This window comes from Acartia tonsa, chromosome 2 (genome assembly GCF_053477335.1).
Source record: "Acartia tonsa isolate MP-2025a chromosome 2, ASM5347733v1, whole genome shotgun sequence".
NCBI lineage: Eukaryota > Metazoa > Arthropoda > Copepoda > Calanoida > Acartiidae > Acartia > Acartia tonsa.
In genome coordinates, this window is record NC_137261.1 from 1,456,349 (window position 1) to 1,471,671 (window position 15,323).

Genomic DNA, 15,323 nt, shown 5'->3' on the forward strand with positions numbered 1-15,323 from the left:
GGAAAATGAAAATAAGATGATTAATTTCTTTTTTGTTGGCTCTAAGAAAGGAGGAATTCTATGATTTTTCAATTTTCTTGTGTTTCAACACAGTTGAGAACCGGTTTCAATTTAGCGGAAGTTGATCAGAGTCATGGCCCTACTAAAAACTGATTCACACATAACTAGAAAAATCTAAAAGCCTAAATTTTCTTATCTTAGAAATGTTATCCATGATTTGTAGAACTCAAATAAAGGTCAATATTAATGGTTTTTACTGATCAATAGATGAGGACTCAATAGTAGTGGCAGAGAAAGATATTCAACCTTTATAAATTTAAATTTGAAAATTAATTCCATATAAACATTTCATGAAAAAAGCGATTTAAAGCTAAAAAGAAAATAAACAAATAAAGTTTTAAAACATTTTTTATTTCTATTTGTTGTTAATTTTTGGTTCCAAATAGGTCCATGTGAAAATTATTATAACCGTTTGGTAACTAACTTTGTCCGACTGTCTGTCAAAAATGCTGAAGATGATATATGAATAAATTCAGCTGAGAAATTTAGTTTTCTCGGCTTCTATATAAAATTGAACAACAATTTCTTAAGAAAATTCTGAATAATTAGCATCTACATTGTATCTTTTTAACTTTAGCAGTTTCTGTGCTTAGCTAGTTAAGAATGTCGTCATCCTTGTTTATCAATTAATATTTTTCTTGCTCAATAATCTTTTTTACTCTTTGCTTTTCAGGAAACATTTCCATAGTTGTGATAGTAATATATAACCAATAGAGCAATGCAGCCTGAAATGAGACAAATGGGGAAGTACAACAGGACATATTGATGGGAAGGCAAGGCATGAACGAATATAAAAGGAAAGGTTTGCTATTTTCATGGTTAATCTAATTTAAGTTGAAAAAATTAACATTTACAATTTTAACTAAGGTTTCCAAAATGGCTGTATAGAATGAATTCAAGGAAGTTGTTGTTGGAGTGTTAACCCATTAGTGCCGAACCGGGCACTAAAACCCGGTTCCGAAAAATGGAAAAAAAACCGGTTTCCGGCTTCATAATTGCATCATTCTCAGAATGAATCCCCCCTCTACTACCCTGACTTTCATTTCCCCCTGGAGCAGGCAGTTTAGCTTACTTCCGTTTGCTGGTATAGCTCAACAAAATTTGAAAATCATGAAAATTCAAATACCCCTTCTAACTTTTTTGTTTTTATAGTAAAGTCGCTGATTTTTTTTGTGAAATCTAATGTTTATTGACAAGTACATCTATTTGTGAATTCGTTTTATTCAAATTATAATTTTTTATATGATTTTTTTATCGTTTTTTTATGCCCTATTATGACCCGGTTCGGCTTGGCCATAAATACCCGAAAATTTTAAAACCCGGCTCGGTTTCGGTTTTTATTACCCGGTTTTAACTTTTCAACCAATAAAATAACAGTTTACGTCATTAGTAAGGGTTTGAGCCACCATAATAACCCTAGTAATCTCTATAGGTGTCATTCAATAGTTTTATGCTCGTTTTCTGATATGTAACACCCAAATTTTATATGTTCTTTTTTTGTAGTGTGTGTCTTTTAAAACTTCGAGCAACGGGTTTTTTTACCCGAAAACGGCGGTACCTAGAGCCGAAACACTAAATTTGAAATAAATCGCTTCGTATTATACTTGTAGCTCTTTAGATTACATGAGGTTGTGTAGTTTTCAATTACGGATCGTATCAAAGTTCTAAAAAGTGTTCATCTCACTTTTGGCGTTCAAAAATTACATTTTTCGATTTTTGGACAAAATAACCGGGTTTATACAGGTCAACCGGGTTTTAAAACTGGGGGAAAGCACCAAAAACGGGTGTTAATGCCTGGTTGGTATTTATGGCCAAGCCGAACCGGGTTTTTTTGCAACTTTTCTGTGCACGCCACTAGAGCAAAACAAAAAAATACGAATTCCGTTTTGACCATTATAAAGCTTCCCTGAAACTTACAGCTCGATCGGCCCATAAAAGTGGCGCTCGGCACTAATGGGTTAATAGAGGGGACGGGAGGGGGGTCTACTAATTTTTCTCTTCAGCGAAGCAACTAACACCTAGAGGGTAATGTTTTGAATGTTTTAAGAACAGTTGACTGGAACTTTTACTTATTTTCCATCTTGTTGGTAAATATTCCTGTACAATTGTGTGAAGGTATGATATTGATCTATATTGGCTTGCAAGCTCACTAAGGTGTCTGTATGTATGTGTATGTGTGTGTGTTTATTTAGAAGTAAGAACAAGCATTCAGAAATAGATTAGAATTACATAAAAAAACGATTTAATAAACTAATACAGCTTTCTGGACCACCTACTTACATAAAAAGAGAAATTCTTTTTCTGAAAAGAAAATTTTTTTCATTGAAGATAATTTTGACATATCTTCGTGTAGAAGAGAATAATACCTAACCCGAATCAATATTAATCTTCCCTGGAAATTATAGACACAAATCAGTCCATCAATTTGAGAGATCTTATTGGACAAACACACATATACATCATACTATTTATAACTGTTTTTAAGAAACCTTATCCCCAACTATTTTTATTCTAGATTATGGTATAAATTTCTTCATGGCAAATTTTAAACTTTATAAGCTGTGTATTTTTAAATTTTATAGTTGAATTTTATACTTATATTGTGTGTATTTTATGTAGCTAAGCTAATATATTAGTAAGGCATGGTTGTAGTTAAGTTTCATACATATAATTATGGCATCATTTTTTTATTGAAACGCTTATAATTCATTGTATCACCGACGTCAAAATTGAAAGACAAGCTTAAGCATTTGCAGGTATAACAATTTTTGGACAATGGAATGAAAACGAAGTAGCGGGTTTCGTCGAGCCACTGCAAGGTGCTCTAAACCTGCGGGGCCAATTAACTTGCGAGGAAAATATTAACATTTACCGAAACTAACCTAACCTATCAAAAACTACTGTGAAAATACTCTTTATTTTTCATGTATAAAAATGAACATAATTATCCTTGTCTTAATGAAAGGTCACCCAAGGTCGACATTGTAAACCAATAGAGGTAGACAATAGAGAGATAGAGTTCTAAAAAGTCTTTATGTAAAGTGTACCAATATTGAATTATAATTGAATAATTTAATAGTTATTTATCGTATCGTATTATAAACGGCTTTCCGCGGATATAGAATGTACAATTATAAGATTAAAACTAGTTTTTTTAGCCCCGTGGTGCCGAAGGCACCGGCTAAAAAAACTAGTTTTAATCTTATGATTGTACATTTCTATATTCGTAGAAAACTGGATATAATACGATGCTAGACATAGTCGAATCCGGTGGATAGGAACCGGTTCTCATGAATACGAGAAAAGAATTTTATCTATTCTAAAACTCTATTCTCAAAGATGGCTTGTATTTTACAAGGGATAAAATTACACAAACACAAATAACACAAATTTTTAAAGGACACAGATTAAATTACAAGTTTAAATGACCTAATTGGTTTAAATAACAGCTTTTTTTTGCTAAAACAGTTTTTGTTATTTTTAGGATTAATTTTTTTTCGGATACAAAAGTTTGAACAGTGCTGGTTTGGATGCAGCCAATCAAAAGTCAATAAAATACCCAAAGTTTTTAATCCAATAAATTAGATGTTACTTGTGTTTATAAAACTTTGGGTACCAGTGTAATTTCCAGTCCATTGTCCCATCCCTCACTGATTCTTACCTGTATGAGTGCGTTTGTGAATTTTTAGGTTTTCTGATCTTGCAAAAACTTTTCCACAGCCAGGGAAGGGACAGGGGAAGGGTTTCTCCCCTGTATGCACCCTGAAATGAAAAACAATATATTTTGACGCGTTGATGATAATTTTTTAATAAAAAATATATATAATTGTACTCTATACATTTAAAAGCAAAAAAAGGAAGTACGTCCATATTTGCTACCAATTACATAATTTTACAGGTTTTACCTCACTACTTTTGTAATAAATAAAAGAACAAGAGACAATGTAACGAAAGAAAAACAATCATACACAAACTCTTATAATTTAAAAAAGAATTTGACCAAGCCCTTTCCCAAAATATGTAACTTTACAAAGTGTCTAAAAAATCAGCCATGTAACGTCATAAAAATGAGGGAGATGAGGGGAGAAGTGGGAAATAATCCCTAAAAAAGAAATTGATTAACCCTCATTTTATGACGTCACATGGGTGATTTTTTAGACACTTTGTAAAGTTACCCAAAATATATAAAAACCTGTTACGTCTATACAAGAATATTAACTATGTGTGTTACCTTATATGATTCACCAGTTTATATTTAGCCTTGAAGGGGCGTCCCATCCTAGGACAACCCTCCCAGAAGCAGGCATGGTTAGATATCTCTGGACCGCCCACATGCTCTACAGTAAGGTGGGTCACAATCTCGTGCATGCTCGCAAATGCCTTATTGCACGGTTTCCTGTATTTTTTTCAAGGATTCTTTTAAAGACGATACAAAATATTTTTTGAATGTGCACTCCAAAATTAAAATACAACATGATTAAACCAAAAGTCATAATTATATGTTTTAAGTTTCATTTGATTCGATGATTTATCAATTATTAATAGTTATGGCTACTTTATGATTTTGCTGCTTATTAACTAACTTTTGAAATGCGTTGAATAAATTTGTAAAAAAAGAATGTTTGCCTAGGATTTGGTTGATCTGGTTCTATCCATGCACACAAAATTTCTTGCTTTACGGTATGCGGTCGCATGTACCTAAAAGATAAGAAAAATATAGATGCTTATAAAAAGCCTTCTGTCATAAGCACCTTTTTATAACTTTATTTTCTTCATCAAAATTTGAATAATCAATATTTTTGACCATTGAACTATATAAATCTTTAGTGCACCTTCAAAATATTAAAGCTACCTGAAAAATGCACCATGTGAAGTCATCTGATTCATGTAAGCTGCTGTACTAGCTGTATAACCAGCTGTCAGGGTACTAGGTTGACCTCCCCAGCTACCTAAGTAATATAATTATTATAAGCTGCTGTATTAGCTTTATAACCAGCTGTCAGGGTATTAGGTTTACCTACCAAGCAAACTAAATATTATAATCATAATAAGCTGCTGTACTAGCTGTATAACCAGCTGTCAGGGTACTAGGTTGACCTCCCCAGCTACCTAAGTAATATAATTATTATAAGCTGCTGTACTAGCTGTATAACCAGCTGTCAGAATATTAAGTTGACCTCCCAAGCTACTTTAGTAATATAATCGTTATAAGCTGCTGTACTAGCTGTAAATCCAGTCCTCAGGTTACAAGGTTGACCTCCCCAGCTACCTAAGTAATATAATTATTATAAGCTGCTGTATTAGCTGTATAACCAGCTGTCAGGGTACTATGTTGACCTCCCTAGCTACCCTATATTCATTATAAGATGCTGTACGTGCTGTATAACCAGCTGACAAGGTACAGGTTGACCTCCCCAGCTACCTTAGTAATATATTCATTATGAGCTGCTGTACTAGCTGTATAACCAGCTGTCAGGGTACTAGGTTGACCTCCCTAGCTACCTTAGTAATATATTCATTATGAGCTGCTGTACTAGCTGTATAACCAGCTTTCAAGGTACTAGGTTGACCTCCCAGGCTTCCAGTTGATCTCAGTACTAACTTATTTTAAATATAAATTTATACCTGGACACTCAGATAGTAATGAAGGCGGGGCAGTATCAGAAGGATGGGTACCAAACATGTGGTGTGTGGCTGCATGATGCAATATATCCCTGCAAAATTATCTTATTCCAACTTGTCATCTGACTATAAAATTCCCATCTAACTTCAATGATCAATAAGTTCTGTTGTTGTTGTCATGACTATGGTGTCATTTTTGACCATTAAATTGATGTATATCCACAATTAGTATGCACAAAATTACCCCTTCTATAGATTACAATTAGTGGTTTAAACGTTTGGACACTCACCTTAATGAACCAACCGATCAAAATTCAATAAAAGTCATCAAAGTTGCAGAATCAACGACTAGGAAAAAATTATTTTAAAAGTTTGGGGACTCGTGTAATAAAGAGCCCAATATCCCGTCCCTCCATGATGATAAAAATGTAAAAATAGTTATTTCTCGCATCGTATTATAAACGGCTTTCCGCGGATATAGAATGTACAATTATAAGATTAAAACCAGTTTTTTAGCCCCTAGGTGCCGTAGGCACGGGCTAAAAAAACTGGTTTTAATCTTATGATTGTACATTTTTATATTCGTAGAAAGCTGGATATAATACGATGCTAGACATAGTTTTATCGTATGGATGAGAACCGGTTCCTATCCACCGGATTCGAATGAATACGAGAAAATCTCGAATAAGATTCCTTGTGTAAGCAGGATGGTGTGAAGGATGTGTGTGTTGATGGTGAGGGTAAGGAAGAGCATACTGCTGACCATAACCTGGAGCATCTCCCAACTAAACAGTATCAAGTACATAACATTTATCCTTCAAGTTATTAATAATTTATAATTTATACCTGTTGAAATTTGGATAGTCATACAATAATCCATTAAGTGAATGTTTTAATGATTATCTTAAAAATTAAAAGTTATCTTACTCCTAAAATAACTTAGTTTCAATCCAAAATCTTTTGTCTTCATTTATGAAGTGCCTAGAATCACATGCGCCCCCCCCCCCCACCTCCCCTTTAAATAAAACCAATATAAAATCATAACATATGATTCAGCCATGCCTTTATGTTTCAGACAAACAGACATTGTTATACTTTGTACTATAGGATTAACAGTTATGAAATAATCAGATAATAAATAAAATGTTTGAATAATGCAACTTTGATTGCATGTTGGAATGCGCCTGCAAAAACCCTTCATAAATAACCTTGAGGGCTTAAAACCAAGAATATATGTGATTGAGGTCCACCCCAATAAAACTCTGTGCTGATATGAGAAATATGAAAAATTAAAGTCTTGTAATTATTAGAACTTAGTATGGTAGATATAAGTTTTAGGTAGTAATGATAAACCTTTTTATTTCAGTTGTGAACTCTGAGCAAAAAGTCAATCCTTTAATATGAAATAGTTTTGGTTCAAGGATGGTTACAGGCTATTTGTTTAATAAATATATGTTCAGATGGTTTAAGGCTAATATGCATCCCTTCCCCAGCATTTGGATATAAGACCCTTGATGCGCGGGACGCAGCTGCAGGTATATTTATTTTGATTAGAATTCCTATCCCTTAAATCCCTGAGAAAAAAGCTGAGTTTATGGCCATTCTTATGTCACATAGAATGGGTCGTAAATAATCACATTTTTTCGTGATCAAAAATGAGCAATAACCCATTAACATTTTTGCTTTTAAAATGTTCTTTATACTAGAAAAAAACACTTTAAAATTTAGAATGCTGATTTTGATTATTTAAAATATAATTTTCTTTTCTCTATATTTTCTTTGTTGCTTACAATTACAGTATTTTGATTTGCAATTATTTTTAGGAATAAAACAAAGCATTTTATATCAAAATGATTAAGTATATAATTGGTGACAAAATATTATCACACCAGTAAAGAAGGAGTTCACAAAAAATAAATACATATTACTATGAAAGATTTTGTATAAAATGTACATTGTACATGTTATAATACCCAAGAATTGGTCATACATATTTTTACCATAAATAGAGGACTTGATTCAACAATTATTACCCAAAGGTTGAAAAAAACGTTTAGATTCAATGGTTGTTAGTTTAAAATCTTTTTTATTTAGAAAAAAAATGTAAAACAGAAGGTTGTAGGTTCGAATCTCGGCCTAAAATCATTGCTCAATACTCTAAATGCCCCCTCTGCTGGTATGTCGGACGTTTGTTGTTAATACTAAGTGTAGTAGGAATGTCTTCGCTCATCAAAAGTTATAATTCACTGAAATGATAATTTAGGGCTTACAAATAAAATTAACACAATCGAAAGATTGGTTGGCTTTCTATAACAGAAAAATAGGGTTAATGGGTCTACTTACATGCCAGGTCCAAATATCGTGTTTTTAATATAACCTCTGATATTTGTTTTAAAGCAACTTTTTTTTGGCAAAAATAACTATTTCAATCTTTACCTATCTTTCTTTTAGAAATTTTTATTTAATAAAAATACCCTTTATGGTATGAGAGAACATTACTGAGCTTTTCCTGTTCGCGGTAATTTTTACCCCTATTTTTTCAGATTTATTTGGAGAAAAGACTTTTAGAATACAACAAGAAGAATTATAAAAATGGAAAATACAAAAAGATACAAATACAAATGATAATCATCTCTATATATATTTATTACTAGCGGTTGCGCCCTCAGGATCTAAGGGCTCTGTAGTAAGAATTGGGCATAAATCTAGCTTAAAACCATCCCAAAGTCTAACTCTAAAATGTTATAGACTATAACAATCCACCACCTATGTTTAAATTCTCAAAAATTATTAAAATCATAAACAGATAAACAGACAAACAAACAGACAGACAGACATCGTTCTACTTTGTATTATAGATAAATGCAAAAAGACAACTTAGTTATTATCCTCTATGTGAAAACTAGTCCTCTAATTTACACTCTACTTTCTGGGAAGAAAGGGGTTTAGTGGCTGTGTTTTTAGGATTAGTGGTTTAGGGTAGGAAAAAAATTGAAGATAAATCATAACATACTAAAAAATATCTTTTACCTACCTAACAGGTTTCAAACAGTCTTTGCACTTTGAATTTTATTAATTAACTTAAAGAGCATTTTAAAATAGTGTCCGTTTGTCAAAGAAAACACTGCAGAGTTTCCCTGCCATTGTCCTCTCCCTCCCTGGCAGGTTTCAACCTGATTCTGTTAATTTTTAAACATGTAATCTAATTTGTCATCTGTCTAATAAAGGTGTTCATATAAACTAGAAAGAAAAGTAATGTATAATTGGCGTAACACATAATTTTCATATACGGTAATTTATTTACTATAACTGCCAACATTTATTTAGATTTACATTAGTTTTTTTACATTAAGATATATACTTATGTTGTTGCTTTAATATTTAAAATCTTTAAAATTTACTTCCATTAGAAATATATTTCAACTGTTTCATTGAAATACCTACGATGTTAATATTAAAATGTCTGTAGTCTGATTACAAACCAGTTTTTCAAGTCATTTTTTAGGCCTGACTTTGATAGGGTTCTGATGATATTCTTTTCAGTATAATAACAGCAAGGTATAAGGTCAGTTTATGTGTCAATTATACTGTAGTATCTTAGATTTGTATAACTATAGAACCATCTTTATTCTATGCAATATAAGAATGTATGAAATGAATATTCCAAGCCCTAACAAACTACCATAGTCTAAGTGCTGCTATTTTTCTTTAACAATTGGAGTAAAGAAATCATCAATGAATTATCAATTAAATGGCCTTAAATTGATGCAGTTTAGATAGAGTTGAAAAAATACCTGTTGGCCACGCCAAATTTTTGCAAGATTTTGTATATATTTAAAACACATAATCACCGAATGAGAGTTTAATACATCATTATTATTATAATAAAGTAAAAGGATCTCTCTGTCTCCGTCAGCGCGAACTTAAAGATATCGATAACCACTTAACCGATATGGTTCTCAGTGTACAGAGTAGCTTCTTATATGTCCTGGGAAGGATTATAGCTATTTTGGGGGAGGGTATCACCAAAATAAAAAAAACATTTTTGTTAATTTAACATTTAACACGCCTAGAGCAGTAGAGGAGCTTAGGCGATGCAACTGGGAACACAAGAGTTAAATCTGTGAAGGTATTACGTCAGGGTTCTCTGAATATAAAGGAAAGGTGTGGCAAAGAGAAAATGAAAATGATACCGGACAGAGTTAAGGGACAAGCCACTAGAAGAAAAGGTTTTAAGGTGCTGAATTTTGAATTGGCATTTTGCAATTTTAATGGGGGATAAGGTAGCCACTTTCAACAAAATGTCCTATGTAAAAGATTTTCCTGTCTGACTTTTAGCCAGTTCTTAGCCATAACGAAAAATCATGTAAAGCATCGTATTACAGATAATTTTAAACAAAATTAGAATGAAAATCATAAATTTAATATCAGTATTGTAGCCTCGCAGAGCTAACAATACTGGTTTTAATTTAATAATTTTCATATTAATTTACGTGGAAAGCTGTTTATAATACGATGCTATAAATAACTATTTCTCCTACCACCCATATTTTTTTGCACGAAAATTAAATGCTAGGATAGATTTCCCACGTACCTAAAGGGCGAAGTGACAAATTCTATTTTAAATTTTTTTTTTTTACTTGAACACTCCCTGTAAACTATGATATACCGGCTTATGAAGTTTGTATTGTAAAAATTAATGTATCAGGGCTCGTCAGCCGCGACTAAGCCCTAAATTTAAACCCGTTTGGATGTTTTGTATTTTGTTTTGAAAAGTGGGATTGTCATATTTTGGCTGTCGAGCCCTGCCTTTTAAAAAACTTTTGTTTTGGAAACAAGGCCTCATGCGACTAGAACACTAGAATTTTCAACTTTATTGTTAATTTAGTAAAATAACATACATTGTTTTGGTTATTTACCAAAAGCTATCTTTTTAAAATAAAGATCAATTTGATTTAAACACTTTATTGCTATAAAAACGATGGCGTTTTAATGATTAAAAATCTTTTATTAAAGTTTTCATTCTTTGCAAAGATTTTATTTATGAGTCTCTCTATCCTTTTTTAGTAGCGAAGCTACTCTATAATTCACTATGTCCGTCCGTCCGTCCGTCCGTCCGTCCGTCCGTCCGTCAGTCAGTCAGTCCGTCCGTAACGCTATGGGGGAAACGTGATTTTCTCGGCTCCTATTCAAGATAGACAGCTGAAATTTTTAGTGAAGATTCATATGACATTTGCCCATCTAATCCAACATTGTTTAAATTCAAATACAGTTATTATTTAGTTTGATAAGAATATAATAGTAGAAATAGATTTCTTGTAGTAAATCTGTGGGGCGTAACCTCGACGCAAATCAAACAAATAAGCTATTATTATAATTATCACTTGCATTGTCAACTAAAGCTTTACGGGATTATTCCTGTTGTTTTAAAAGCTATGTACTTTCCTTGAGACTAGCAGACAAATGTTGTGTGTCCATGAAGGGGTTGTACATGGACGCCGTGGTGGACATCCTGTATCCCCTGCACATGTCAGAGACCCCCACCGTGTCTGTGTGTCCTCCCCACCGTTGCTGATTGTCCTCTATTTCTCTCCACTCTATTCCCTTCTAAAAGCTGAAAATAAAAATAAAACAAGATTAGTGCTTATGAAAACTGATGCTTTTTTAAAATAAAAAAAATATTACTGCCCTCTCGTGAAAAGGTTTTCCAAGGAGACTCAGACATCCCTGTAACAGGCACACACACACACACACACAAGTAAACATTTGTCTCAACCATGACACTTTGGTTGAGCTTGACTTCCGAATTAGCGGGAAGTTCACGAGATCAGTTGGCGAACATACAAACCCCCAATACCAGGAACCATCAAGTTTCAACAGCAGGTTTGAATATAGATTTATTGATGAAATTATTTCAAAGACCTGAAATTACAATATCAATTAGTTCATAATTCCAGTTATTTATAACCACGTAATCTTATTTGCTTTTTTAAAAATCATTTTTCTCTACGGTAAAAAATCTTTGGAAACTTTGGCTTTAAAGGAAAATTATTTGGTTTAATAAATCATTGTTAAATGCAACAATAAGGCACATAAAAATTACTAAAACATATATTAAACATAATTAAGTTTCATGCTTAGCTGGCTAAAGCCTTTTTAAAACTAAATATAATCGTCCTATACACCATTCTTCTTAATCAAATTAACAAATTCTACCTGAAGCTCTTATGGTTTCAAATCCCTGATATACTAGGGTCGTTCACACACTATGAGACCAATGAGAGGCCCAATTTTGTTCTCCGAAATCTTCACACTCTCATATCTCATTCAAAAGTAAAGAACGTGCGCATCAAAATAAACAAACAATCCATGCCGCGCCACATTATGAAAGGAAAGCCATAAAAAGACGACATTTGCGCTTAGTTTTAGGATAATGATAAGGAATTAATTTCGCACTTGATAAACACAAAGCTTCCTCGAAAAAGAGGTTAAGACAACATTTTTTGGAGACAACCGTTTTGGAAGTTCCAAGAATAAAATAACGAGTAACCATATTTTTCGAATTGTTGGAAGAAATAAAAACTATATGCATTTTATTTATTTATAGGGAAAATTACATTTTAGAAGAAAAGAACAAAGTTTTTAAAATTTATCCCCTTTTTTATAGGCACTATTATTATAGGCAAATAACCTACAATCTTAAGTAAAAGCAAGTTTGTTGTAAATCTTTGAAAGCCAAGAAAACTGGATAATTAAAAGATTTTTTAAGGATTCCTATTAAAATAAGCATGATTCAATACCTTAATTTGACTAAAAAGAACGCAGCATAGGAATGATCCGATCACATTAAAACGTAGAATTTTAGTACGAAATGACGTTATTTTAAGTTTAGAGGATTTTTGTGTCTAATTGGCCATCTAGAGTAATTAATCTGTTTATAGAAAAAATCATGCTTTCTCATTATAAAAAAAACTTTACTACTTTATATAATAGGACTAGCGGCTACGCCCCTAGAGCTCTAGGGGCACTTAAGGTAAGAGGGGGAAAAGGTAACCTTTTCCCATTTTAAATTTGAGTTTCAGTAAAAAAAAATATTTTTTGGGGGGTAGGGGGTGAAGACACCCTCCTCATAAATAGTTTAAAACCTTCCCAGGACCTATAAGAAGCTTCACTGTAAAGGAGAACAATATCCGTTCAGCGGTTAGCGAGATCCTTCGGGACAGACAAAAAACGCTTACTACTTTATATTATAGGATGAATAAATGAAATTAAAGTTTTAAAATCAACATCTATTGCAATGCTCTGTACTTGAAACCGGTATAAATAATTTTTGAAAAAGAATCAACAGAAAAATACATGGCATTGTTATGCAAATTAGTGCATATTACAAAAAAGGAAAAGAAACTCAAAATAAAATAAAATATAATCTTAAAACGTTTTAATGACAGCTTTAAAATTCAAAATGTAAAATTATAAATTGACATTGTAAAACATTAATTTATCAAGTTATCTACTTGCTTTAAAAAACGTTTATGTCTGTACTTAATTAAAAAAACATTGTTCTATGTAGAACTTTTTGACAATATTCAATACTATGATGTGCTTTTGATTTAAACTTCAAGAATAAAAGTGACTTTATGTTTTATTTATTTTCAAGTATTTGAGCGATAAATATTCTTTTTTATAATATCTAAAATGACATGGGAAGAAAAAAACACTAATAACTACCTTCCAATTAAGTAGAGTGAAAACAGCTTTCTATAATTTCAAATCAAATCAACCACTTTTTATTTTTTTGTCACTAATAAAATTTCAAAGTCACTTTTTTATCAATATTTTATAAATGTTATTGAATGAAAGTAAAACTCAGATGCAACAGCAAAAGTCATGCAGTGCGAAAAATTATCATAAGCTGTTGATATTCTATTGAAAAAGGTTGTTGTCTGCTGTTATTTTGTTGTTGTGTATGTGTTGTATGTGTGTAGTCATGCTGTGAACTGAATAGTCCTGCTGTGTCTTCCATGCACCTCTCCCCACCGCCAAAAAAGAACCATAGCCCACCTCCCTTTGTTTCTACCCACTCAACAGCTTTCATTTATACCTTATCAGTGCTTGAACCCTACCCCTTTCTCTAGCTTTTCTAATGGTGAAATCCCGGTACCCCACTAATTATTGGTTTCTCCACTCCCCCGCAACTTCCTGCCCCATTCATCCCCCCCGTGGCGGCAAAATTTTTCAGAATTTTGTAATTTTTCTAAATGGCAGCTTTTAAACATATAGGGTGTGTCCGTTTGCCTACAACATTTATCATAAATTGGTAATTTAGCCTTGTTAGAATCAAGCTATCTTTTTCAAACCTTGCATGAGAGTTCATATAACAAAAAGCAACTTTATAAAACACATTTATGTTTTTTTTCATTATGAAACCTTTTTTTTTATTAATGAGATTATCATTAATAATTTTAATTTTAAGTGGGTAATTCTAGGATGATTAGACATAATGAGGTAAGTATGTTGACAATTAACATCCAGAAATTTTACAAATGTAAATTTTGTTCAAATTTCTAAATGATATTCCATTTTTTCAATAATCAAAGCGCAGTCATAACTGTTTATGTTCTATTGCTTTTGTTTGAGCTTTTATTTCATAGATTTTTTTCATTCTTGTATTGTGATTATTATGAATAATAATAGAAATAAATAACGTAAATATTTATTGGCAAACCATAAATAAGAATATTAAGTCAACAACCGATAAATATAAAAATATAAACAAGAATGGTAACTTTCATAAAAGTACAAGTCAAAACCAATATTACTACATTTATAATGATATAATGATTATTATGGATTTAGAAAGTAAAACTTTATGGCCATTGACAAGGACGTCCAAGGATAGAATAGGGGGTAATACCTTTAAAATTATTTAAAATAAATGTATCAAAAATCAACGAAACCAACCCTTTATATAATGGGATTATATTTTTTATTAAGTCAGGTCCTCATTATGTTATACTTCAATTTATTTTACTCGAACTACTATATAAACTGTACTAGCGGCTTCGCCCCTAGCCTCTAGGGGCTTTGCCCCAAGAGGTTTGACCAACCTAATTTTTCGTATTTTAGATTTAAAAAGAAAAAGTAAAAAAAAAAAATATTTTTTTGTTTGGGGGGGGGGGGGGTATTTTTCATTTTTTGGGGGGGTTGGGGGTGTCCCAACCCCCAAGAAAATAGCTTAAAACCATCACAGGACCAGTAGGTATATTCCCTGAAGAGTAGAGCCCAATCGGTTCAGTGGTTACTGAGATCTTAAGCTTCAGACGGACAGACAGACGGACGGACAGACAGACATCGTTCTAATTTGTGTTATAGATATGTGACTTTTAAAATACAAACTGGAACTGTAGAAAATCTTCACTGCTAAAAATCAAAATATTAGGACAAATTTGTTGGTTCATTATTTATTGTCATTTTTAATAGATCCCTATAAATATACGAGGACAATAGACAAGGTTTCTGAAAAGTAAAATTCATAAGGGAACATACTAACATATCAAAGCTTTATTAATAAATACAAATCCATATCATTCTCAAATAAAAAGAATAGGATGTCCAGTGTGACTGTCTGTAGCTTATGATTG

The 15,323-nt window shown here is 32.1% G+C and overlaps 1 protein-coding gene and 1 long non-coding RNA gene across 2 annotated transcripts in view; both read right to left on the reverse strand.

The window, feature by feature from the left end:
- LOC145333668 (uncharacterized) overlaps positions 1–4,452 on the reverse strand; it is a 64,079-nt gene extending 59,627 nt beyond the window's left edge. Inside the window, exons 1-2 of the mRNA XM_080178880.1 lie at positions 4,292–4,452; positions 3,722–3,822 (exon numbers count right to left, since the gene is read on the reverse strand). Of these exons, the coding sequence (XP_080035006.1) occupies positions 3,722–3,822; positions 4,292–4,428 (238 nt within the window). The 5' untranslated portion in view covers positions 4,429–4,452. The remainder of the gene's footprint in view (positions 1–3,721; positions 3,823–4,291) is intronic.
- Positions 4,453–4,634: 182 nt separating this feature from the next.
- On the reverse strand, positions 4,635–5,770 carry LOC145312349 (uncharacterized). Its single transcript, XR_013876998.1, has 3 exons — positions 5,686–5,770; positions 4,913–5,009; positions 4,635–4,758 (listed from the first exon to the last, which is right to left on the reverse strand). It is a non-coding gene; the product is annotated as an uncharacterized LOC145312349 (long non-coding RNA).
- Positions 5,771–15,323: the final 9,553 nt, after the last annotated feature.